At 43.8% G+C, this 26,255-nt stretch overlaps 2 protein-coding genes across 7 annotated transcripts in view; both read right to left on the reverse strand.

Moving 5' to 3' along the window:
* LOC110506686 (ras-related and estrogen-regulated growth inhibitor-like protein) lies at positions 1-14,470 on the reverse strand. Its single transcript, XM_021586478.2, has 6 exons — positions 14,401-14,470; positions 7,105-7,281; positions 6,326-6,382; positions 5,531-5,604; positions 2,589-2,737; positions 1-1,684 (listed from the first exon to the last, which is right to left on the reverse strand). The coding sequence occupies exons 2-6, from the start codon at positions 7,154-7,156 to the stop codon at positions 1,390-1,392; spliced, it is 627 nt and encodes a 208-aa protein (XP_021442153.1). The 5' UTR covers positions 7,157-7,281; positions 14,401-14,470; the 3' UTR covers positions 1-1,389.
* The window catches only part of LOC110506687 (tripartite motif-containing protein 66), a 28,344-nt gene continuing 15,552 nt past the window's right edge, over positions 13,464-26,255 (reverse strand). For 4 of the 6 annotated variants that reach the window (XM_036963334.1, XM_036963333.1, XM_036963338.1 and 1 more), the window contains 15 exons: positions 25,641-25,770; positions 25,230-25,346; positions 24,795-24,909; positions 24,144-24,290; positions 23,871-23,988; positions 22,896-23,716; positions 20,792-21,013; positions 19,712-19,862; positions 17,855-17,933; positions 17,560-17,749; positions 16,342-17,318; positions 15,711-15,843; positions 15,454-15,528; positions 15,201-15,353; positions 13,464-14,986 (listed from right to left, as the gene is read on the reverse strand). In XM_036963334.1, the coding sequence (XP_036819229.1) occupies positions 14,750-14,986; positions 15,201-15,353; positions 15,454-15,528; positions 15,711-15,843; positions 16,342-17,318; positions 17,560-17,749; positions 17,855-17,933; positions 19,712-19,862; positions 20,792-21,013; positions 22,896-23,716; positions 23,871-23,988; positions 24,144-24,290; positions 24,795-24,909; positions 25,230-25,346; positions 25,641-25,770 (3,665 nt within the window). In that variant the 3' untranslated portion in view covers positions 13,464-14,749. The remainder of the gene's footprint in view (positions 14,987-15,200; positions 15,354-15,453; positions 15,529-15,710; positions 15,844-16,341; positions 17,319-17,559; positions 17,750-17,854; positions 17,934-19,711; positions 19,863-20,791; positions 21,014-22,895; positions 23,717-23,870; positions 23,989-24,143; positions 24,291-24,794; positions 24,910-25,229; positions 25,347-25,640; positions 25,771-26,255) is intronic. The other 2 variants (XM_036963337.1, XM_036963336.1) reach the window with 2 other exon arrangements.

Consider the following 26,255-nt stretch of genomic DNA (forward strand, 5'->3'; position numbering starts at 1 on the left):
CCCCCAAATAGCTCTTTAATTGCAAGTTGGTCCACACCAGGCATAATCACCCACAGGGTACACACTGGTTGAATCACGTTGAACCAACGTGGAATAGACATTGAATTCACATCTGTGCCCAGTGGGTAATTTTCAACTAGAATCAAGAATGAGAGGGAATGTTTGATTTTATGCATAACACAATCACAGACATTTGCTCATACTATCCAAAGTAATACAGCAGCAAACACATTGAATACAGGAAATCAACAGACTATATACATGCAAAACAAATAGCTGCACATTCCTTTCCTACTATGTAAGGAATGAATATACCAGCTGCTTACGTTCCTGTCCACGGAAAAGCAATTTGACCCATTGTTACAGCTTAAAATTAGAAACAGCCCATGTAATACTGCCACAGCAGAAATTCAATAGAGATTTTTGTGAAGATGTTGTTAGTGAGCCAATTTACCCGTAGTTCTCACCTTATTACTGCCCCCTCAGAGGTGGAATGTACGTTAAGACATTGGTGCACATTCCTTGATGCAAGCTCAAATATGTTGTGCTCTTAGATCCATAAAACAACTTTTGGAAAGTAATTTTCCTTAAATAGTTTGGAATTAGAAAGGAACTTAAGCGTTGAAGGATACTCTACTGGCAACATGGGATTTAGAATATCAAGAAGGAAAAATAAAAACATAAGAAGATCTGAATGGCAAAGTGACTTAAGTGCTACTTAAGTAGTTTTTTGGGGTATCTGTACTTTACTTTACTATTTATATTTTTGACAACTTTTACTTTTACTTCACTACATTCCTACAGAAAATAATGTACTTTTTACTCCATACATTTTCTCTGATACCTGAAAGTAATCATTACATTTAGACAGGAAAATGATCCAATTCACACACTTATCAAGAGAACATTGCTTGTCATCTCTACTGCCTCTGATCTGGCAGACCACCTAAACAGAAATGCCACATTTGTAAATTAATGAGTGTTGGAGTGTGCCTCTGGCTATCCGTAAATAAAACCATATTTAAAAATTGTGCCATCTGGTTTGCATAATATAAGGAATTTGAAATTATTCATACTTTTACTTTGATGCTTAAGTATATTTGAAAACCAAATTCTTTTAGACTTTTACTCAAGTAGTATTTTACTGGGTGACTTTCACTTTTACTTTTCTATTAAGGTATCTTTACTTCTACTCAAGTATGACATTTGAGTACTTTTTCCACCACTGTAAAGTCTGGACTAGGACGTATGTCATTCATACTTACAGAGCTGTCTCTGTCCCAAGAAGTGTTCATCAGAATCAACAACCTAGGCGTCCACAACATGTCTATATAAACACAAGTCATCCCGATCAAACATCCCATCAACGTCCACATGAGCACCCCACCTTCAGACAGATTTCCTCCTCTTGCCGAAGACATTGTTGATGAGCTTGGCCATGGACTTAGAGCCACTGTAGCGACGGAGGTCGGCCCGGTACTTCAGGTGATCCATGACGTGGCGGATGAGCTTGGTGAAGAGGTTGGATATCTCCAGGTAGTCCTCTGCTGCAGAAACCTCCTGGAAGTGGCATCTGTGCTCCTGAGCCAAGGCACGGCCCTCTTCCTCAAACACTTGACGGGCGTGGCACAGGTCCTGCTTGTTCCCCACCAGGCAGATTGGGATGTCCATCTTGTCCATCTCTCTGTCCAAAACAGGCACGGCATGGTCAAAAATCTCCCTTAAACTTTCCTTAAAATGACCATAAACTTTATCAAAATGTGTTTCTGCTGATTCATCATGAATTTCATCTGACGTTCATCACATTCATCTGAATTAGTAAGGCTTTGTAAACTAGTGCAATGTTTATTGAAGCAGCCCAAAGTATCAAAGGAAAACGAACCAAGTAGGCCAAGTGGTGGCTTCAGTGAAGTTACAAAGAGTTTATATAATGCAGACAGACCCTCGCCCAAAGTACTCTTTTGATATACAGTGAGGGTGACTTCTGCTTCACATCCATTTCGTGGAGTGTCAAACCATCAGGACCCAGCTGGAGTAAAATCCCGCTACACAACTTAGGCCTGACCACCCATGTCATTTTGTGAGCCATATGTGAGTCTTTACCATCTCAAGCTGTCCCAGCTCACTCTTCCACACAGTGTCCGTCGACTGGCTGCAACCTACTTTCACTTAAAGTCCTGTAACAAATGTCCAGTGGAATCCCAATAGTTCCTCTAGTATTTAATCATGTTTTAATTAACGCCTCTGAGAAAATTGGATACAAGCCGTTCTGGGGCAAATTCAATTGAGCATGAGAAATAATTGACTCATATAATTAACTATGGCGAGCCATGAGGTTGTAAATCCTACAAAACATGTTTATTGAGAAGGAAAAGCCTACACTTCTATCACAGACAGCTGCCTTTTGTGTTCACTTTGTTGTACCATAGAGAAAATAGAAGTCAATGTTAAAATCATGTTGGAATCTGCCACTTTAAATGGTGTGTACCTAAACATCAGTCCAGGAATGGGAATCATTAATTCATCAAAGCCCAATCCCTTCCCTCCGGTAGGCATCAGGCCCTGGGTCGCAGGTCACAATCACTCACCCCTTGCAGCTCTCTCCGCGGGCATCTTTGATCTGACATAGGATGTTTTGGGCGTTGAGGAAGGACGTTCGGTCGCTGATGTTGTACACCACGATAAATCCATCGGCCCACTCCACCGGCTCTTCCAGGATACATCTGCTCTCTCCACTCTGACAGGGCAGGGGACAGGGGGTGGACAGATCAAACACATCCTCACACATCCTACCTGACTTATGTAAACTAATGGGAAAAATATTATGAATTATGTTTTGGTCACTCAAAGGCTATTTTACATGGGAAATTGTCACCCCTGCTCCCGCTCCCCCTCCCTGGCGCTCAAAGACGCCAGGCTCCCCAGCATTACACACTCCTGCCACCATCATTACACACACCTGCCTTCCCCCGTCACAAGCATCAGGGATTATTGGACTCACCTGGACTCAATCACCTCTGTCATTACCTCCCCTATATCTGTCTGGTTACCCGCTCTGTTCCCTGCTTCAGCATTAATTGTCGTTTGTCATTGTTTACCGGTGTGCTGATGCTGCGCCTGTTGTGTTACCTGTCTGTTCCTGATTAAATGTTGACTCCCTGTACCTGCTTCTCATCTCCAGCGTCGGTCTTTACAGAATGTTGAAGCCATCATGCGAAGCATTGGGGAGTGCTGGTGTTCCGGGTTGGTGGTGACATCGGGCCCGGGGGGGCGCCACCGATGGAACCAGTGGTGCCTAAGCCAACTCGTTGGGCTGTCATGCTCTAGCTTGCTCGAGAGGTTCTTGCCCCGGTTGGCTCGGAAGACGCTCATCCCACGACGGGCCTCGTCGTGCTCCCATGCCTCAGCGGGATCGACAAGCTTTCGGGCCCCAGCCAGATTGTCGGGCTCCTATGCCTCAGCTGGTTCGTTGGGAGTTTACGTCCAGCCGGCTTGTCCAGCACCTGTGGTTCTGCCGGCCTGTCAGTCTCGCCCAGGTGGGATGCTGGGTGTCGCCCCTAGATGGGTTGTCTACTGTTACGCCTGCTCCCGCTCCCCCTCCCTGGCGCTTGAAGGCACCAGGCTCCCCAGCATTACGCACTTCTGCCAACATCATTACGCACACCTGCCTTCCCCCCTCACACGCATCAGCGACTATTGGACTCAATTACCACTGTCATTACCTCCCCTATATCTGTCTGGTTCCCCGCTCTGTTCCCTACTTCAGCATTAATTGTCGTTTGTCGTTGTTTACCCGTGTGCTGATGCTGGTCCTGTTGTGTTGCCTGTCTGTTCCTGATTAAATGTTAACTCCCCATACCTGCTTCTCATCTCCAGCGTTGGTCTTGACAGGTAATAGGGTAACTGTGCAAAACCTTTAAACTATTTATTGGAGGTTCATTTTATTAGGTAGCCTCACCCCTCAGAGAACTATGGAAAATGAGAAAAGTAGTGGGAGATGAAGCTGTTGAGTATAAGCATGTGTTTAAATCATATCAAAGTTTATTGGTTGCGTACACAGACTTGCAGGTGTTATGGCAGGTGCAGCAAAGTGCTTATACATAGTTGTCTAGGAGCTAGAAACGGGGCAACCGTGTCTGTCAGCGCCATCTAGTCAACTTGAAAAAGACTTGCCACAGGAGCTTACAAATTGGTCCATGCTATCTGGAATCCTTGGGATGTCCCCTACGCCATTGAAGTTGACATTTTCAAATGGACAAGATTAGGTAAGGGTTATGGGTAAGGGTAGGGGTTAAGGTTAGGGTTTAGGGTATGGTTGTCCAAAGGAGCCTGGATAGCACTGACCCTTAGAAATGATAGTTTCAAGTTTTATTAGTCCTATGTACGGGATACAAATGGTATACACCGTCCAACGAAATGCTTACTTACAGGTTCCTTCTCAACAACAATAAAAGTTAAGAATATGAACATAAAATAAATGGTCCAGTAGAATATAATAAATAAGTGTAATACAGGAAGGCATGATTTATAGTCCAATATTTACAGTACACATGTTTTAGGGAAAGAGGGATTGGGGGCAAGTCAAAGGCATGTCAACAGTGCATGACTTCTTTTGTTCCATAAAACAGGAAATAAACCAGAGAAAGACATGTACTGTACAGCAGTAGTTCCCAAACTGTGGGGCGCGCCCCGGGTCGGCGGGGGGGGGGGACTCAATCTGGCTTTAAACTTATTCCTGAAATGTATAATAGTAGAATGCACAAGGTGCAATTGGGTAGTGCATCATCAGTATTCCTCTTGTCATGTCAATCATTGAATACCTTAGAGAGATATTTATAACTTGTCAGAAATGTCCAGATCAACTAGCCCATGTCAGCTAATGTTTTCTAACCCATAGATATTGTTGTAATTTTTTTGTCACTCAAATATCACGAATACACATAAGGCATTAGACACATTAGAATTGCAAGAAAATGTGCTTTAAAACTGTTACATTTTCTTTGCACCCCATGACAAAATGTGTACAATTGCAGGAAATAAGCTATAAACCTGCAAAATTCTCTCCACCAACAAGAGGGGTGTGAACAGTTTGTGTCATGAACAGTGCTTGTGCCCATAGAAATAGATGTGGCACGTGTGCACACACACGGGGGGGCTCGGTATGTTCCCCAATGCTGGAAGGGGGGCCCGAGTGAAAAAGTTTGGGAACCCCTAATGCAGAGTACCACTCACACAGACCCTAAAAAGTGAATAGATGAAACAAGGCACATCCTGTTACCTGAGCCTGGGGGAATCATAATAAAACCCAACGTTTGGGAATAAAGGGTACCATATGCAGCTGCATAAGCAGTCAACATGTTCTAGTGCTGCCTGTCTCAGCTTTCCATGGGCTGTTCATTGTGTACAGTGTGTTCTGAGCTACAGGGGAATATCATAAATCACATCAGAACACAACATACAATATATTTCGTATGCCATCAGATACTATGGTTAAAAATATATGAATATATGCAGGGGACAGATCAGATACCTGTGAACACGGATCAAATACTTCCAAGTGTAACAGTCTTCCTTCGATGGAGAGCCTTTTACGGTATAAGGAGTCTGTAACACAAGTTCAAAGCATACTTATTGTAATAGGAAACGTGCAATAGTTCATATCTGATGTAAATAGTAATGTACAGACTTCTCCCATGAAATAATGATTACTGTAAGCCTCAAACATCCAGGCCATGATTGTTCTGATGAAGTAAACTGAGTTAATTCATTTAAGGGAAAGGTCTGAAGTACATATGGGTACCTACACAGGTACAGGGGTACCTGTGTAAACTGTAACATCAAATGCAGCCATCTTCCAGCATGTTAAACAAATGATGACTAATGGGAACAAGTCAACATGCCAATGACTTCATTCAGAAATTATAAGTCACCCTCGGCAAAGCATATCACATTAAACCAAAACATGTCTTAACACATAGTGTATGTACTGTATGTGAACTTGAAGAATCATTTGAATAGTCCAATCAGTATAGGATTACTTAAAATTCACTCACAATTAAAATGCCTGTGTGAACCTTACTTAACTTCCTGGTGGATCTTGTACTGTGCAATATGTGTGTTTCAATTAATGTCAGACTCCCAGGGGTAATAAAGTAATCAAACGTTTTACTTCCTAAGTTGATGACATTGGTGAACAGCCAGTAGCAACAGACTGTAACTGTGAATACAACAGATTGCATTTTTATGTCCTGAGAGCATATCTATATGACATTGTAAAAACATTACTACCCTACATTAAATATGGGTGAGAAATCTGTGTACTCACTGGCGTTGGAGGCATATTCTCCAATGAAACGTTTTGTCAGAAACCTTACCAGAACAGCTGGAGAGGGAGAAATGTGACGTGGGTAAGACAGGCGTATTAATATACAGGAAACAAGAACATAAACAACAAATAGTTGAATCTAGGCTTGGATACTTTGGTCTTAGTAGTGGAACCCTGAACAGTTGTTTGGTAAGCTAAAACAGGGCTGTTCAGTCATGGTGTTTTCCTATTGTGCACTTCACCACTCTCCCCTCCATGTGGATTGAACACTGCAGTGGGCTTTCTCCTGCATCTACTTTTATTAGTTTCTACCGCAGTATCATTTCTCTCTCTCTCAAGAGACCTTGGGTGAACATGTTCCAGTTAGCCTGAGGGATCGCACTTTCCCCTGCCTTACAAGAAAAATAATTCCTCATCAATTAGACGCATGTTCCAACCATCAATCTTCATTTCCTCTCTCCAAAACCTTACATAAATCTAGCAACTTCATTCCTCTTCTAGAGTTATGATCTAAAAACATTGTGCTTGGAGCTCATGCAGCGATCTCTATCTATCTGTCTAGGTGATCATTTCCCTCTGGTCACGGCTACTCTGTAGAATGTTACACTGTTTACAGTGAGGGAAATTACACGTTCGTATGCAAAGCATAGAAATAAGCAGTTCAATTGTTCTGTTCGTTTGGGAGACCTTGCAAGCCTCTACAGTCAAATACAAGAAACTAGGCAGTTAAAGAAATACTTAATGATGCAAATACATACATTATTCATTCAGACACTTACCTGACTTCCCTGCTCCCTCGCTGCCCAGCAAAGCCAACTTGATGTCATTCATGTCTGCAGACGAGGTGAGCTGCTGAGAAGGACTAGCTGAGCTCTCTTTCTTGCTGCTGTCATGTACGTTAGGCGGTATCAGGATTACAACTGTGCTTGTAAGAACTGCTCAGCCACAACAGATGCCTGTGGAAAAAAGGAAAACATACATAGTGTTTCATGTCCCCTCCCACCTAATGAGGAGAGTGCCAAGTTGGATTACACAGAGGTCACCACAACACTGAATACCTTAAGAATCTCTCTTGCTCCTTTCCAGTTAAAACATTAATAGTAACTACGGGGAGAGATGGCACTCGATATAACTTTTAAAAAATTAATACACTGCTCAAAAAAATAAAGGGAACACTTAAACAACACAATGTAACTCCAAGTCAATCACACTGTGAAATCAAACTGTCCACTTAGGAAGCAACACTGATTGACAATACATTTCACATGCTGTTGTGCAAATGGAATAGACAACAGGTGGAAATTATAGGTAATTCGCAAGACACCCCCAATAAAGGAGTGGTTCTGCAGGTGGTGACTACAGACCACTTCTCAGTTCCAATGCTTCCTGGCTGATGTTTTGGTCACTTTTGAATGCTGGCGGTGCTTTCACTCTAGTGGTAGCATGAGACAGAGTCTACAACCCACACAAGTGGCTCAGGTATTGCAGCTCATCCAGGATGTGGCAAGAAGGTTTGCTGTGTCTGTCAGCGTAGTGTCCAGAGCATGGAGGCGCTACCAGGAGACAGGCCAGTACATCAGGAGACGTGGAGGAGGCCGTAGGAGGGCAACAACCCAGCAGCAGGACCGCTACCTCCGCCTTTGTGCAAGGAGGAGCAGGAGGAGCACTGCCAGAGCCCTGCAAAATTACCTCCAGCAGGCCACAAATGTGTATGTGTCTGCTCAAACAGAAACAGACTCCATGAGGGTGGTATGAGGGCCCGACGTCCACAGGTGGGGGTTGTGCTTACAACACAACACCGTGCAGGACGATTGGCAAATTCACCACTGGCGCCCTGTGCTCTTCACAGATGAAAGCAGGTTCACACTGAGCACATGTGACAGACATGACAGAGTCTGGAGACGCCGTGGAGAACGTTCTGCTGCCTGCAACATCCTCCAGCATGACCGGTTTGGGGGTGGGTCAGTCATGGTGTGGGGTGGCATTTCTTTGGGGGGCCGCACAGCCCTCCATGTGCTCGCCAGAGGTAGCCTGACTGCCATTAGGTACCGAGATGAGATCCTCAGACCCCTTGTGAGACCATATGCTGGTGCGGTTGGCCCTGGGTTCCTCCTAATGCAAGACAGTGCTAGACCTCATGTGGCTGGAGTGTGTCAGCAGTTCCTGCAAGAGGAAGGCATTGATGCTATGGACTGGCCCGCCCGTTCCCCAGACCTGAATCCAATTGAGCACATCTGGGACATCATGTCTCGCTCCATCCACCAACGCCACGTTGCACCACAGACTGTCCAGGAGTTGGCGGATGCTTTAGTCCAGGTCTGGGAGGAGATCCCTCAGGAGACCATCCGCCACCTCATCAGGAGCATGCCCAGGCGTTAGAGGGAGGTCATACAGGCAAGTGGAGGCCACACACACTACTGAGCCTCATTTTGACTTGTTTTAAGGACATTACATCAAGGTTGGATCAGCCTGTAGTGTGCTTTTCCACTTTAAGTTTGTGTGACTCCAAATCCAGACCTCCATGGGTTGATACATTTGATTTCCATTGATACATTTTGTGTGATTTTGTTGTCATCACATTCAACTATGTAAAGAAAAAAGTATTTAATAAGAATATTTAATTCATTCAGATCTAGGATGTGTTATTTTAGTGTTCCCTTTATTTTTTTGAGCAGTGTATATTTTCCAGATAATTTTATTACTTTCTTTCATTTATTGTTTTCCCCACTCAGGACATGGCAGAAAATTGTAATATCTTTGATGTGCAATTTACAATGCAGACATCTAACAAGACAAAACTTTGATGCTTTCTATATGGCTCTTTCACATTCACTGTACCAGCCTACAGTCCCGGCCTCTGGGTACACACTATGTAAGCTGTTGCACATTTGCCGTGCTGTGGGGATGGACAGGCCTTTAGGGAGACCAGAAACAGTTAATACCGCTGATACCTCCCAATTACCATGGCTAACACATAAGCTCCAACTGCACAGCATTAAATGCCAACATATGTCCAACGTATGAGGCATGGTTTGATTGCCGGGTTCAGTACCTTTGAAAGGGAGGTACAACAATCCACTTTCCCTTTTTCCCCCCACAGTTCAAAAAGAACTAAGAAATTCATTAAATTCTCCAAACTTCAATTTCATGGACTGCTTCACGTCAAAAAGTCCATTCATTTATTTGTATTTTTTCCACCGGCTGTTTTTCCCCATGTCTACCACTGTCTACCACTGTCTACCACTGTCATTTTTGACTAAAGTTCACAGGGGTGTCGCATAATTATCCTGTTATGTTTCATTTTACGTCTGTTACCTGAAAGGTCGCAGACCCCAGGAATAAAAGGCTTAAAATGTGCCCAGGACCAAAAATGATGCAGCACATTGTTGCCTGATTGTTCCATGAGTAGAATCAAATCAATAAGCTACACTGAGGGAAGCACAGCAGGGAGACAAGACTGAACACTGAACAGAAAAAGGACACTTTGGACAAATTCAAAGCAGACAACATCACATTATGACAATCAATGAAGCCAGCACTTTATGGTGTGAGAGTGACAATAAACAGCTAGACTGGAAGATGTGATGCTGTGTTACGCAACTACCTTTATCAGAGGAGGATCAGGTAGAATCAGGTAGAATACAAGACAGAACAAAACGGCTGGGGGAATGCCTATAATGGTGGATGGAGTAAAAACAGGTAACAACAATGCCCTTGTCACTTATTAGGCCATGTTTCTATATACTGTACCAGCTATTATCTAAGAGCTCTCATGAAATAACAACCAGAGAGTGGTACTCTTGAAAACACACAAATGAAGACGATTGTCCCTCAACAACCGTATTTAGTGTATTATTTATGTCTTTCAGATCCAGTCCCTAGACTGCAGTTTGGGCCCTACCATACCCTAATGGCTCTGGACTTGTGGAAGTGTATCAACCCACAGTCATAGGAGACTTTTAACCTTCAGCCGGAAATCCCTCATGTTGTCAGGCAGACAATCGCTGTTCATACCAACTTCTCTCCAGAAACAGCCATGAACTGATCTCAAACTGCCACTTGGGACTATTACCCCAAATGCATCGAGGGAGTCGAACTATTGTTATTCGACAATAACACATGACTTCACCACATACAAAACACTTGGGGCTCCCCTTAAAAGCAATGCTGCCGATTTACCTATTAAAATAAATCCCTGCTCCCATATGTGTGGCTAATCAAAAACAAGCATCACAATACCAAATAGAGTAAGGAGGTAGTTCATAAGGTTTGGAACGTTTATGAACTACACCATTCCCCTAAAGTTGAGTAGTAATCACATCATTTTTACTTGCAGAAAAAAGGGGGGAAAAACACCACTAGTCCCGCAAAAATGTTATCCTTTATTGGTAATGTTAAGAAAAAAGTGATGTGTGCTCTTGATCTGAGACAGGGGCCAGCAGCAGAGCAGCATTTCCAGGGTAAAGAGAGGTTTACACACTGCAGGCTGAGTGATTACATCATGTCTGTCTTCAGGAGAACCTCCTGGGAGCAGGATCACCCTCCAGCATTGTCAGGACAGCAGCCAGACAATCAGCGTCTTAATCCTGCAGGTATTGAGGGAATTCTCCCAGACAGCACTCTGATCTGATTGAAGACTCATCAGGATACTGTCTGTAGAGATGAACCAGAATGAGTCTATTGGAGTGAGATTGTGCATCCCAAATGGCACCCAATTCCCTGTATAGTGCACTTCTTTGGACCATGGCTCGTATGGCTCTGGTCAAAATTAATACACTTTGTAGGAAATAAGATGCCATTTGGAATGCATCCGTGGGGTGGTGGGGCAGGATTCACTGGAATAATAAGATTTACTGAGAGCAAATGTGTTTCTCTCAGGAAGGAAAGATGATGTCATCTCTTGGGATGGAACAAGTAACCCAGCTTGGTTCCTTTCATCAAGGGAGAACTGCAACCACTTGGAGGGGCAAGTAATTCACTTTTGATCCAGTACATTTTTAGACGGGAATATATGTGAGAGGTCTTTTGATACAAATGAATCACTGCTGGTCAGCCTCTAGGTGCTAAAGTTGGCACGTTTTAAGTGCTCCTTGCTGAAATTCTATTTATAGTTAGCTTTTTTCATTAGAATTTTGGGCTTAGGATTTCTTAACTTTTGAAAGACTCCTCTTTGGCCTAACTACATGGATTTCAGTGGACATGCAAATCCATTAAATCCATCATGCTTTTCCTTGATTAAAACATTCAAACGTATGGTTAGAGCGAGGATGAAAGGAGCAAAGATCGTATTCTTTAGTTAATACTTAATGATGGTGGTTAGTGTACTATGAGATTGTTTTGCCAAGACTACAGTGTGTTTTATCATCTTGTTGCTCACAACTGCTAAAGTCTTTTCCAGACTCCCCCACATTAAGATGATCCTATCATCATTAATAGGCTGCCATGATTGCGTCTCGAGAGAAAATGACTTACGGTCAATGATGGAAATGTCTGAGCTGTCCAAAAGACCACTCCCCTCTCTGTGATGCGAAGACCCACCAGTCTGCTGCTAGCTAGCCCACAGTCAAGACAGCATCGCTTCTCACTGCTCACCACTCACAGAATCAGGCTGTGTCCTCATTACAGTCCAGCCAGGGCCAGCCCCAGGTATAAGCGACATAAGCAACCACTTAAGGCCCCGCAATAGCTAGGGGACCCCCGACCCACTGTTGAGAGTTAGAATAGTAGAAAACACAAGGTGCAATTTCAGAATTTGGTTGTGCATCAGCAGTTTTTCTCTTGTAATTTCAGGTTGGATAAAAACAGAATACTAATTTCCATCTTGTATGGACTAATAAAGTATATCTTATCTTAATCATGGTCGAATTACCGACCGGGCACATGCCCAGGGGACCTCAATTGATTTTGTTAGTCATTCTCACTCAGATATCATATTAACATGGTATAAGTCATGGCAAAATGTGTAGAATTGCAGAGAAGTAGTTGTAAAACCAACCAAATTATGCTTAGGGCCCCCAAAAGGCTAGAGTCGGCCCTGTATCCACCAGGCTGCTCTGTTATTTAACTAGGCAAGTCAGTTAAGAACAAATTCTTATTTATAACGACCTAGGAACAGTGGGTTAACTGCCTTGTTCAGGAGCAGAACAACATATTTGTACCTTGTCAGCTCGGGGATTCGCTCTAGTAACCTTTTGGTTACTGGCCCAACGCTCTAACCACTAGGCTACCTGCTGCCCCAACGGCAGATTATTCTTGTGCCTTTAGTGAAACATTTCAGTGTGGAATGCTTTAATGTCTGCATAATGGTTCAATCAAGACTATCGAGGATAATTGAATTTGAAAATTGGTCGGGACTAGCCGGTGGTTTTCAAAGGGAGCCAGGATTAATCATACATCATTCACTGCCCTCGACCATAAGCAACCATAAGGACCCTGTGAATCACCTTTAATGGAAGATTACACTCAAAGTGAATGATTTGAAGGGTTTCAGGCAACGCATAATGTTCTAACTCATTAAGAGAAAATAACTTTTAGGTAGGAAAAGTTTTGGACAAACAGAGAATCAGGGCTTTGAGGAAAGTCTGCATGGTAGGCTGACACAGCAACTTTTAAACACTTTTTTATCTCCATGAAATATTTAGTAAGGCATGTTATCTTTCTTGGATATGACAAGCTGCTGTAAATAAAGGAAGATGAAAGAAGTTGTGAAATAGCTTACATCAACATAAATGTGGTTATTTTAGGAGATTATTTTCCTTCATGGTTTGAATAACAAACTCACAATCCTGAGAAGTCTTCTGCATTAATTCCCACTGTTGCTCTGTCTCCAGTAGGCAACCCATATGGAGAAGTGGTGGGAGACTGACTGACACTTGACTGTTGGCAAGTAATCACAACCCCATTCTGTCAAATCCCCCAAAACTCAGGAAATTACTCAGCATACCTTTAAGCTTATTACATATATTTTAGGTAGTAACTAGCAAGAAGACTATGTTGATACAAAACATGCCGTTGTTGGTTAAAGATAGACATTTATTATTTCCATGACCCCATAAAATAACTTCAGACAGGATAGAAATGAGGAATCAAAAGGAATCGTAGAAGAATAGCAAGGACCGTTTCAAATAGAGCACTTTTCTTTTCAACTATTCTTTATTAAATGGACATTTCTTGATACCAGTTAACTCTGAGAGGGTCTTTGTAGCGTTTAGGATTCAATATTAGAGATGGAAGCAGAGATAGTCCATATTGAAAAGTCCAAATGAAATACTACAGAGAAAAAATACCTACAATTGTTTTAAGTCCGTTTGTTTATTCAAATAGCAAACTTAGCTTGATCCGACAGTTAATTTCAGCTATTAATTTGCAGCAACCTTTAAAAAAATACAGCCAGCTCTACCGTATTGCAGCAGCCATTTTACATAAATGAAAAACTAACATGTACATTCTACATAGAAACTACAGAAAGTTGAAATAACATAACATTACTCTTAAGTCTCTCTTAACTTCTCCAGCTCTTTCTACTTATTCACACTGGATCAAATACCTTCCACTCCCATTAAGCCTGAGAAATAATCATTATTAATACTGGCCTTATCCTAATGAAGTAGGATTTCATTAGGATTGAACAAATGCCAATCTAAAGCATACGTGCCTTGCAATACTATTGTGGCAATTTCAACTAAAGGTATGTTCATTTTTGTATTTATCTTAATCTTCTTTGAATACCCCCTTGGTTCAATATGAACTTAACCTTTTCCTTTGTTCTCAGTCATTGCTGCTAGGGCGCCCTCTGTCAGTCACTCAAATCATTACCGTAAAAAAAGGGAGGCCATACATAACATTCTATACTGTACTTCAAGTGCATATAGGACAGAGAGACATATATATATATATATATATATATATATATATATATATATATATATTAAATGCAAGACAGAAATATTAACATTAATAGTCTGTATTTACTAATTGCCTGCAATCATTTAGCCACTGAAAACATTCAATATTGATATACAAGATATTGTAGAGTTTAACATTTATAAATATGTTTACCATTTATCAATACTGACCTTGTAGGTTTTGCTATATATATGATGGAGAATCTCCAAATATAGGTAGAATCTCCAAATATATCTGAAACAAAAAACAAATACCAGAAACGCAGTTTATAAAGGCATATTAAGTATAAAGATGTAAGTCAGATTATACTTATACAATAATATTTGACACAAATATCAGTCCAAATTAAGAGCAGATAACCTTTATAATGAAGAAGTACAATTCTCAAAATGTAAATATGTACATACAATCCCTTCATAAAAACTCAGCTTCCTCTCTTGGATGGAAACGTCCAGTGCAATATCATGTCATACTGTCCTTCAAAATAGCCAGTGATAGGCTCTGCTTCACTGCCTACAACTAGAAGTTATGCTTCCTCCAGCTGAGAGAGTGCCTCCTCTTCCTCTTCCTGTGGCACTGCTCTCTCTTCTCTGGCCAGGGGAAGCCTCCCTCAGCTGCTCTGTACACCTCGTCGTACTCATCGCTGTCGGAGTCATCCTCGGCTGCAGGGAAGGCCCTGTCTGGGAACACCTCCCTGAGTCTGGAGCTGAAAAACATCTCCAGGCTGCGACCTGCCTGGGCCACCTCTGAGTCCGGCTGGAGGACAGACAGAGAAACCAGAAATTAAACACAGCTCATCTCAGGTTTTACTACTGTGACCCAGATCAGTACTTACAATTGCATTGTGGGACATTTAATAATGTAAATTATACAATAAAATATGCATTTGCAATATAGCACTGAAAGAGTGGTCAATATATACAGTTGAACCTCTATCACTCAATTATTATTATTAATCTATATAACTTACATAATTGAACTTTGCACAGTTCCTGAACATGAGGGAGACATCAGACACAAATTCCTCAGGTGAATAGTAGTGGTGAGTGCTCCTCTTGCTCAGTTTGGCCCTGATCACAGACAGATCCATGGGCCTTTTGATTATCTGGTAGTAGTGGCGAGCCTAGGTTTCAAAACATGTTTTATTAAACCAGATCACTGTGTTTTTGCAGAGTATTGTGAATACTAACATGCTGATTAAGAATAAGATTGGGATCACTTACCAGTGGACTGACCGGCTCATGGAAGGGAGCACTTAGCATGTTGCTGCAGATCAACAGAGTCAACCTCTCACATTTCTACAGAGGGGGGACAACATTGATTTCTTACGATAAATAACATTTACTGTAACTAGTAGGTGTGAAACCCCACTTACAGAAGACATTGAGCCCTCCTTGACACTACTGACTGGTCATTACCAGTAATATGTTGAGTCCAGTGTCAGTTGATTTACATTTTCATAATGAAGAATAATACTTACTCTCTGGTCACAAGCAGAGAGACCATGAGGTAGTGGCTTTCCTGAACATTCTGCAGCCAGCCTCTGGTTCTCACAGTCATACTCCACCTCTGGCTGCAGGATATCTCTGCAGAAGGTACACACCCAGTCACCCCTGAAGTGGAAGAGGACACAGAGGCAGACATTGGCATCTTCAACCACAGAGCAGTAGTGTAGACAAGACTGATGGATGAGAGAAGTGAGGCGTCACAAATGGCCCTTATTCTACTTTTGACCAGAGCCTTATGAGCCCTATGAGCCTTATGAGCCCTATGAGCCTTATGAGCCCTATGAGCCTTATGAGCCCTATGAGCCCTATGAGCCTTATGAGCCTTATGAGCCCTATGAGCCTTATGAGCCTTATGAGCCCTATGAGCCCTATGAGCCCTATGAGCCTTATGAGCCCTATGAGCCTTATGAGCCCTATGAACCTTATGAGCTCTATGAGCCCTATGAGCCTTATGAGCCATATGAGCCCTATGAGCCCTATGAGCCCTATGAACCTTATGTGCCCCATGAGCCCTGTGAGCCCTGGTCAATAGTAATGCATTATAAAGGGAATTGGATGCGATTTGGGACCCAGTCTATGACTTATGGTGGTGAGATGACTTACGTGGGGAAGCTGAGGAGAGCAGGCACATGGCAGGACAGGTGGAATACTTTGGGACAGCGGTCACAGCACAGAAGGTCTCCTCCGATCAGACACACGGCACAGAAGTCTTCACTTTCCATCTCCATGGTCTCTGCCACAGGCAGGGCCTGCTCAGCTCCTTCACAATGCATGTGTGGACCAGGGTCTGCATGCAGGGACCTCTGGGCTGGAGGGGACTCCACTCCTGGTTCAGGACTTAGAGAGGCTGGGTCAGGAGTGATAGAGGCTGGGTCAGTGGCTGAGTCTGGCTCCGATTCAAGATCTGGTCCAGATTCTGCAGACCCTTGTGATTCAGGGGGTTGTGCACAGTCTGATTCCAGGTCTGAATCTAATCCCGGACGTGTTTCAGATGGAAAACGGGGGTCTGAGCCAGGGTCAGGTTGGAGGTCTGATTCCATATCAGCCTCCGATTCCGCATCAGCATCCAGGTCTTCACCATTCTCTGATTCTAAACCATTCTCTGATTCTTCACTACTTTCTGATTCCACTCTAGGTTCTGATTCCACACTAGGTTCTGATTCCACACTAGGTTCAGATTCTGTAGCAGCCTCATCAGGAGATTCCTCATCAGCAACTGATTCCAGACCAACCTCCGATGCAGACTCAGCTTGTGGGTCAGATTCTGGTTGTGGGTCAGACTCTTGCTGGGGATCCGATTCTGGTTGTGGGTCTGAGTCCAGTTCCGGGTCAGAAACTATTTCTGAGATTGACCTGGGATCTGAGTCAGAGTCAAGGTCAGGTGCAGAGAAAGGTGGAGGTGATACAAGGTCAGTGGCGGGTACTTGCAGTGTGAGCTCTTTGTGAGGACTGTGTCTTCCATGCTCAGGCCAATCATTGATTACTAGAGGTGGGAGAGATTGATTGATAGTGTGTCTCTCTGAGTATTGTTTATCCAGAGACAGGCTGACTGTTGCGACCTTGGCTTCTTTTGATATTCCCTGTAGACAAAGTACAGAGTTTGACATTTAGAACATGCCAGTAGTATTTTACCGTGATCTGAAACACATTGCAATTTAGTTCAGACCTCTTCTCCAGGCTAATTTCTGCCGCTTATAAGAACCAGCTGGCGGACAAAACTAGTTCAGACATAATGTTTATTGTGGTTATGAAACTAGTATAATCTAACATCATAGGCTTTCTGGAAGAGAAGAGAGTTCACAGTGTTTTAGTGGAGCCTACCTCAGTCATCTTGTCCTTCCATCCCCTCTGTGGAACAGGTCCGGTCCTTTCTGTTGCAGTGTCTGGCAGAGGGTCACTCTGTCGCCGCCCCTGTGGTGGGATCCGAGACACCAGGATCTTCAGCCTTTCCAAACACACCACTGGAACCTTGGAACTGGAACTCCCAGGTTCCTTCTGAACCTCCCTGTCACTGATGTATGAAGAGGGAAGTGGTGAAGACACATAACTGCAGTTTTTCCCCTTTTGACTTCAACAAATTTTTTGAAGATTAGTGTGATGTTTAAATAGAATGTACCTGTTGTCTGGAGTCTTTCTTGGTATTCTGCATTTTCCTTTGACGTCATGCCCAGTCTCATCATATGCATAAACATAATCTGGTAAACAGGAGAAAGAATAATAATTTGATGAATCCATTTAACTGATGTGAAAGCAGAATTTGGATATTAGTGATGATGATATTGTATTCATTTCTCAGTGTTCATATGTTTATACAGTGCCTTGCGAAAGTATTCGGCCCCCTTGAACTTTGCGACCTTTTGCCACATTTCAGGCTTCAAACATAAAGATATAAAACTGTATTTTTTTGTGAAGAATCAACAGTAAGTGGAACACAATCATGAAGTGGAACGACATTTATTGGATATTTCAAACTTTTTTAACAAATCAAAAACTGAAAAATTGGGCGTGCAAAATTATTCAGCCCCCTTAAGTTAATACTTTGTAGCGCCACCTTTTGCTGCGATTACAGCTGTAAGTCGCTTGGGGTATGTCTCTATCAGTTTTGCACATTGAGAGACTGAATTTTTTTCCCATTACTCCTTGCAAAACAGCTCGAGCTCAGTGAGGTTGGATGGAGAGCATTTGTGAACAGCAGTTTTCAGTTCTTTCCACAGATTCTCGATTGGATTCAGGTCTGGACTTTGACTTGGCCATTCTAACACCTGGATATGTTTATTTTTGAACCATTCCATTGTAGATTTTGCTTTATGTTTTGGATCATTGTCTTGTTGGAAGACAAATCTCCATCCCAGTCTCAGGTCTTTTGCAGACTCCATCAGGTTTTCTTCCAGAATGGTCCTGTATTTGGCTCCATCCATTTTCCCATCAATTTTAACCATCTTCCCTGTCCCTGCTGAAGAAAAGCAGGCCCAAACCATGATGCTGCCACCACCATGTTTGACAGTGGGGATGGTGTGTTCAGTGTGATGAGCTGTGTTGCTTTTTCGCCAAACACAACGTTTTGCATTGTTGCCAAAAAGTTCAATTTTGGTTTCATCTGACCAGAGCACCTTCTTCCACATGTTTGGTGTGTCTCCCAGGTGGCTTGTGGCAAACTTTAAACAACACTTTTTATGGATATCTTTAAGAAATGGCTTTCTTCTTGCCACTCTTCCATAAAGGCCAGATTTGTGCAATATACGACTGATTGTTGTCCTATGGACAGAGTCTCCCATCTCAGCTGTAGATCTCTGCAGTTCATCCAGAGTGATCATGGGCCTCTTGGCTGCATCTCTGATCAGTCTTCTCCTTGTATGAGCTGAAAGTTTAGAGGGACGGCCAGGTCTTGGTAGATTTGCAGTGGTCTGATACTCCTTCCATTTCAATATTATCGCTTGCACAGTGCTCCTTGGGATGTTTAAAGCTTGGGAAATCTTTTTGTATCCAAATCCGGCTTTAAACTTCTTCACAACAGTATCTCGGACCTGCCTGGTGTGTTCCTTGTTCTTCATGATGCTCTCTGCGCTTTTAACGGACCTCTGAGACTATCACAGTGCAGGTGCATTTATATGGAGACTTGATTACACACAGGTGGATTGTATTTATCATCATTAGTCATTTAGGTCAACATTGGATCATTCAGAGATCCTCACTGAACTTCTGGAGAGAGTTTGCTGCACTGAAAGTAAAGGGGCTGAATAATTTTGCACGCCCAATTTTTCAGTTTTTGATTTGTTAAAAAAGTTTGAAATATCCAATAAATGTCGTTCCACTTCATGATTGTGTCCCACTTGTTGTTGATTCTTCACAAAAAAATACAGTTAATATCTTTATGTTTGAAGCCAGAAATGTGGCAAAAGGTCGCAAAGTTCAAGGGGGCCGAATACTTTCGCAAGGCACTGTATATAATATTTGGAAGTAAGTAGCTCAGTACCAGGCTCTGTCTTGTAAATGGTCAAAGGTGACAGGCGTAGGTTGGGCTGGCCTCTGGAGGGAGGAGTGACTAAGGATCTCTCCAGGGAGGCCACAGATCGTATCACTCCATCAGAAGACAGCCTCCTCCGCCTGAGATCCATAAAACCCTGCTGAGGGAGGGAATCAGTCATAATCAACATCAACTACTATATCAAGCACAGACACCAACCATATTTTACATCCAAAGTCTGTAAGAATAAGGAGGAGGGACACCTTAGTGTTAGCTTTAGGAATGTGTTTAGTAAGATAAACCAGATATCGTTACAAAACATTATGGGTATTGTACTACATCATGCTACAAAGTCAACTGCAGAGACAAAAACAAGAAAAGGCTTTGCCACCAAAAACCTGGAATCTGATTGACCCAAAGAGGTCATTTTGTTAAATGTACCTTTAAACAGCAACACTAGCAACTTTGTCCAATTTGTTTGCAATAAAAGCAAATGGATTCATTGCTGTATCAGTTCTATTTTTTGGTAATGTGTTTTACCCTCTGCAAAGAATTTATATTGCCAAGTGTGTAACAAGAACAAGGGTTTAAGTCTGACAGCCAAACCTTTCTGCCACATTTATATGTATCCCTTTAAAATCAAATCCCAAACTGCTGAGACTGTGCCTTAAAATTGCTTTTTCATCTGACATATTGTACTAGATACAGTATTTGGAATGTTGTTTTCTTTTACAATGTTCTTTTCTTTGTAGCTATACTGTCATGTCCCTAATGGAACTGTATAATGGCATGTCTCTTATAAAAGCTCTGATCAGAACAGCCTTAACAGCTAGACAGCCTTAAGAAGCTGACATGTAATAATGGAAGTTGAAGAGAATAGGCATGACCCTCGATCACAATTAAAATGTCCATTAATTGTCCATTGAAAATCTTATAATAGAATGCCAGTCATTTATTGAGAATTGCTTGTCTCCAGTCAGCCATGACCTTTCACCTGCACTCTCCTTGGTAGCAGTAGGCATGGAATTACATTAATTATAGGATCTCTATGGCAGCAGGTCTCTGTTCATTGATGGGTTAATGGGTTACCTGGTCTGCCATGCGTCCCCGTTCCACGGCTGCTGTTGCTGTTGCTAAGCTGTGGGTGGCCCCCAGGGGCCTGTCTGTGGAAGGGCTGCTGGAGGGGCCTGCCAGTTCTGGTGGGATGCTCTGGGATCGACTCTTCCTCCCACACAGTGAGCTGGGCCTGCAGCTCTGAGCATCAACACTGAACCCATGGGTCGTCACAGACATCTCCAGTGAAGTGGATCTCTGTCAGGACACAGAAACACAAAAGCAGACTGCCTTAGCACACTCTACTGTTGCTGACTGAGCATCATACTACACAGGTGCATCTATTCATGTCATAGCAACAGAGAGACAGTGCGCTGGTGGGAGGTGTGTGGCAGAACCACCTTCAGTATCACACGCACTAAGGACGCCACTCAGAATCCATTCTGTGAGCCCTGCCTGTCTGATTAAAAACAACACAATCGCTGCAAAGCCCATTCATTTCAGCGAGAGATGACCCACACTACTGCTCACAACACCGTTATTCTACTGATAATGAAGGGCTTAGTTACAACACCAACTATCGTATGTAAATCCACCATCAGAAGTGCGTTAGCTAGGCTCGTTTAACTAATCACAGATTAGACTCTCTTTCCATCTCTCCTCCATTGGCCTTCTCCTCTCGTCATCATTTCATTAATGCAAGTTTTCCAAAAAGCCCCCAGCAACTGTGTCTCTGTGCTAATGCAGCCATACGCCTGACAAAGCTTGAGCACTAGCCTGTGTCTCAGCACCCCTCCTCTTCCTCTCACCCCTCCTCTTCCTCTCACCTCTCCTTCCCTCCCTTTTTTTCTCTGTCTTATTTCTCACAGCACGCCACACACCATGGAGATTTAGACCAGTTGACACAGAACATGTGCTCATAATTACCACTCGGTTAAAACACTTACCTGATCCGCGCCCCGAGGAGAGGTGTGAAGGAGTCTAAATGTGGAGAAAAAAGCTATAATCCTCTTCTAGAGGAAGAGGGAGCGAGACAGAAGACAGGGATGTATCTGAGAGAAGTGTACCCAGAGCTGAAATCAACCTCCCAGCTCCACCAATTCCCCAAGTGTCTCATTATTACCAGGTTAAGTACGTATGTGGCTGCGCCCAAGCGCTTTTTCTTCTCACTTTCACTCACTGTGTCTTGGCAAGGCGGAAATCATGTGCCTCTGTTGTTTTAATCATGCAGGAGGAACATTTTTGATCAGTGATCATTCGGTTGCTCAATCCCTGGCACCAAGGGTACTAATAATAAACAGTAGAATCTTTTTTTAGCTTTACTGCAATGCTGCACTTAAGTTTTAAAAAATATATTTCAGCATAGCTGGTGCTTTGATTGTGTTAGTGTGCCTCTTTCTTAAGCATAGTCCCTTCTTCAAATGGAAGCCAGTCAGGTTTCTGTAGCACCATCTGTTTTCAGGGCAGCTGTCAACCACTGTGACTGATAATTTGGCGTAAACAAAGTTATTGCCCAAATTTTTTCAATATCCGCTGTATGTAGATATTGAGACAGGAAATACTGCTGTCAGCCTGGGTTTAAGACTTGCAATAATGCGAAGCTCCCTGCGGTACAATGTGCTTTGAGCTACAATTATAACACCATGAAACTAATTTACTGTATCCAGCCTTCCCTCAACCCATTGGCTTTTTATTCTGCCATAATGCACAACCGAAGTGAAACAATGGCTGTACCTTGCACTATCCTCTTCAGGACAGGTGTGTGACCTGTGGTTTATGTGTGCGTGTATGTGTGCTTGGCCAGAAGCGAGGCAGGGCTGAGGCATGTGTGCTACTGTTAGTCTGAGAGGTGTTTGTGAGCAAGACTGTGTGTTTTGACACCTCTGAGCTCAGAGTGTGTGGTGAGGTCTATAAGGCCATAGAGAATGAGGAGGGACAAGTGTGACCACTGGGGAGTCAACAGAGTGAAAGCGAAATGAGGTTGTGGGACCTATACGACTCTCTGGTCAACAGACAACAATGGGGGAACTCCAACGTGGGCCAAAAGTGCACTATCGCTGAGCAAACATGGACAGCTTTACTACGTTGATATGGTTTAAGCATCTCTGATGTTCATTATAGTGTGCTTTGGTCAACTCACCCTGCCATCTCTGCAGTCTCTGGATGGCTGTGTAGTCCTGGCCTCCTGCTGCTCTTCCTCCTGCTGCTCCACTGTCAGTTCGGCCACTAGGGGAGACAGGAGCTGCTGCTGCTGCTGCTGTTGCTGCTGCTGCTGCTGCTGGATCCCATCTGTCAGCACCTCTCTGTCCACCCCTGTCTGTACATGTGTCTTCTCCCTGCTCCCCTCCTGGATCTGCTCTGTCAACACCTCTCTGTCCACAGTTGGCTGCCCAGGAGTCTGCTCTCTCTCTCTGCTGGCCTGCTGGCCCTGGCCTTCCCAGGCCCCATCTGTGGCTGGCTGTGCATGAGTGTCGGGAAGCGGCTGAATCTGAGGCTGGTAGAGGGCTGTGGCTGGGGGCTGGAGTCCAAGACCTCCACTGTTGGAGCTGGAGCTGAGCAAGCCTGGGTCAGCAGCCGGGAGATGCGCTGGCTGTTGGGGACGCTGCATGGAGGAGGGCACCACAGCTGGTGGACCTGGAGGACTGTCAGGGCCCCAGCACCTCAGCAGCTGACTTTGGTGCAGGGCCAGGGAGGGAGAGCTGAGGGTGGACTGGGCACACCTGGAGGAGTAGGGGTTGGGTTCCCGCTGGTTCTTGTCCAGCTGCACAGCTGGCTGTGGGGGTATGCAGTGGAGGCAGCACATCTGGGGCTGACAGCAGGCCTGGAAGGCACAGCCCTGGTCCCGCCCTCCATGGCACACAGATGGCAGGGACAAGCAGGTGATAGGCTGGGGCCTCAGGATGCTGGGGAAGGCCACGCCCTCAGAGTAGGAGCGATTTCCACCCTCTGCAGTGAGCTGACCTAGAACAACAGAGATACTTGTAGTTTAGGAATCAGGCCAGGTCTCCAGTAGGAAGGCATTAAATGCAACACTTTCAATAATTACATACAACCAGTTTACAACCAGTCACTGCAGCCAAGCTACTGCAGCCAAGTCCTTTAAGCCTTAGTTTACCCAAAGTTGAGATCTGCTTAGTCCAGTAGCTGGCATCCCAGTTGAACTTGATCTTCACAGGGAGCCAGGCGTCTGAGTGTAGTGGGGGTTCAAGCAGGCGCTGCATCTGGAGAGAAATCTAAAGGAGGACAGGCGTAATGTAAAAGCACTAATGAACTTTTTTCTTACTCTGTTTTTAAATGAGACAAGAACATTGCATGGTATTTTACAAGCGGCAAAAAAATGGCCTTGTGTTTGACCCGCAAGCCCACCCTTCTGTCCCTTCAGACCTACCAGCTCCCTGCTGAAGAGAAGTGGGTTCTTGAGGTGGTGGGCTGTTGCCCAGCTGATGAAGTTCTGCACGTGGTCCAGCTGGCTGCACATCTCTATCTCCCCCTGCAGCTGGTCCTCCAGACGCCGCTGGAAGTCCTCCGAGATCTTCTACACACACGCACGCACGCACGCACACACACACACACACACACACACACACACACACACACACACACACACACACACACACACACACACACACACACACACACACACACACACACACACACACACACACACACACACACACACACAGAGGCAGACAGAAACATGCTCACGTGTAATTGCTGGCACAGAGGGAGTGAATTACAGATGGAAAGAGAGGGGCTAATCAATGGCTTGTTTTTCACCGGATTTCATTCCTAAGATCCCTGCTTTTTTGACAGATCATTATTGCCTCTCCATTGCGAGCGGTCAGAACTGATTAGATAATGTTGGGAGCGCTCCTGATTAGGAACATGTACTTTATGGTCAGCTAGACACTGGAAATGAATGCCCCTGGAAACACTGAGACTGAGGGGAGGGAGGGAGAGAGAGAGAGAGGAAGAGAGAGAGAGAGAGAGAGAGGGAGAGAGGGAGAGAAAGAGAGGGAGAGAGAGGGAAAGTCATTACCTCCAGTTGCTCTATTAATAGGTTGGCCCGTTTGTTCAGCTCATTCATCATAATCATCTTTGCCATTTTAATCTGGTTCTCAGCCTTCCTCTGCGTGATCTTTACACCGTGCAGCCTGAGAGGAACACAGAGAAAATAAATGACATTCTGATTACTGACAGAGAAACCAAAACAGTTGATGGATTGTGGTGTATAAGTGCTTTATTGCACTTGGATGCTTTACATATGTTGGATGGGTATTTCATTCAGAGTTGGAGAGTGTATTGTATATGATCTTTGAGAGGACATATACATGTCGTCAACATTGCTCTGGTAAATTTGAGCCAGGTTTCTGAGACCACCAGCTGTTGGCTTTACACTTGCTTTATGAGATCAGTGTATACTCCTGATCATTCTACACATCTGTCAGTAATGTATTGTACAAGCGGAGCTTACCTGTCCTCTATCTGTTTGGCTGTGCTCTCCACTGCAGACCTCCTCTCCTCCACCTGAGCCATCAGGCTCTCAAACTGCCACTGTTGGTCCTGCAGGGCCTTTCCAATGTGCACCAGCCTGAGGACAAACAGATATCACAGTGGGTCAAATAATACAATAGAAACACCACTTAACCTCACCACTTTACACCCTTTCATTTCAAGCATATCCTTGAGGGATAGTTACTGTATGACGTTAGGGACTATTGGGACCACTAATGCGCTGCAAAATCACAGGCAACAGGGCAATGTATCATATGGACTGAATTAGAATTAGGTAGGTTGAAGATATGCACCAGACACAACGCAGGAGGTTTTTAACCTGCTGTTAGCCCCTCACTGTAATGCCCTTGTGCCGTGTCTAAGGACTGACCTGTGGTTCTTGTGGGCGGACAGGTGACAGCTGCTGCAGCACATGAGGTCACAGGACTCGCAGAAGAGCTCCAAGGGCTCTTGTCTGTGAGAGTGGCACATGAGGATGGGGCGGCCACACGAGCCAGGGCCTACCGGGCAGAGGGGGGAGGGGAGAGAGAAGCATAGCATTACCACAGAGAAGGACTAAACAAGCAATTCACACTACAGCTTAAGCCGTTGGGAGTAATTGGTGCTGTACAAGAAAATAAATGCACAAAGATATATCACGCAAACAAATGTTCAAAGACACATCATGTAAACAAAAGTGGCCTACTAAAAGGCAACTGAATAACATTCATGTCTGGCAGCACACAGTTTATGTACATCAATGTTTTATTCTATTGTTATATCAAGCTACAAGACAAACTACTATTTCGCTGAATGTTTCCTGTTTATTTTTGTTTAATTTTGCTTCAAATGTTATCTGCAATCTCACTCTACTCTATTTTAGAGTTGGAAAATACGTTGAATCTGATATTGGCCTCAAGTTAACATGCATTACATGAGTCATTCAGTATCATCATCATTCCAAAACTATTTTAGGTTAGGAAAATATGGCATCCTTTAAATCTAG

Source organism: Oncorhynchus mykiss, chromosome 26 (genome assembly GCF_013265735.2).
Source record: "Oncorhynchus mykiss isolate Arlee chromosome 26, USDA_OmykA_1.1, whole genome shotgun sequence".
Taxonomy (NCBI): domain Eukaryota; kingdom Metazoa; phylum Chordata; class Actinopteri; order Salmoniformes; family Salmonidae; genus Oncorhynchus; species Oncorhynchus mykiss.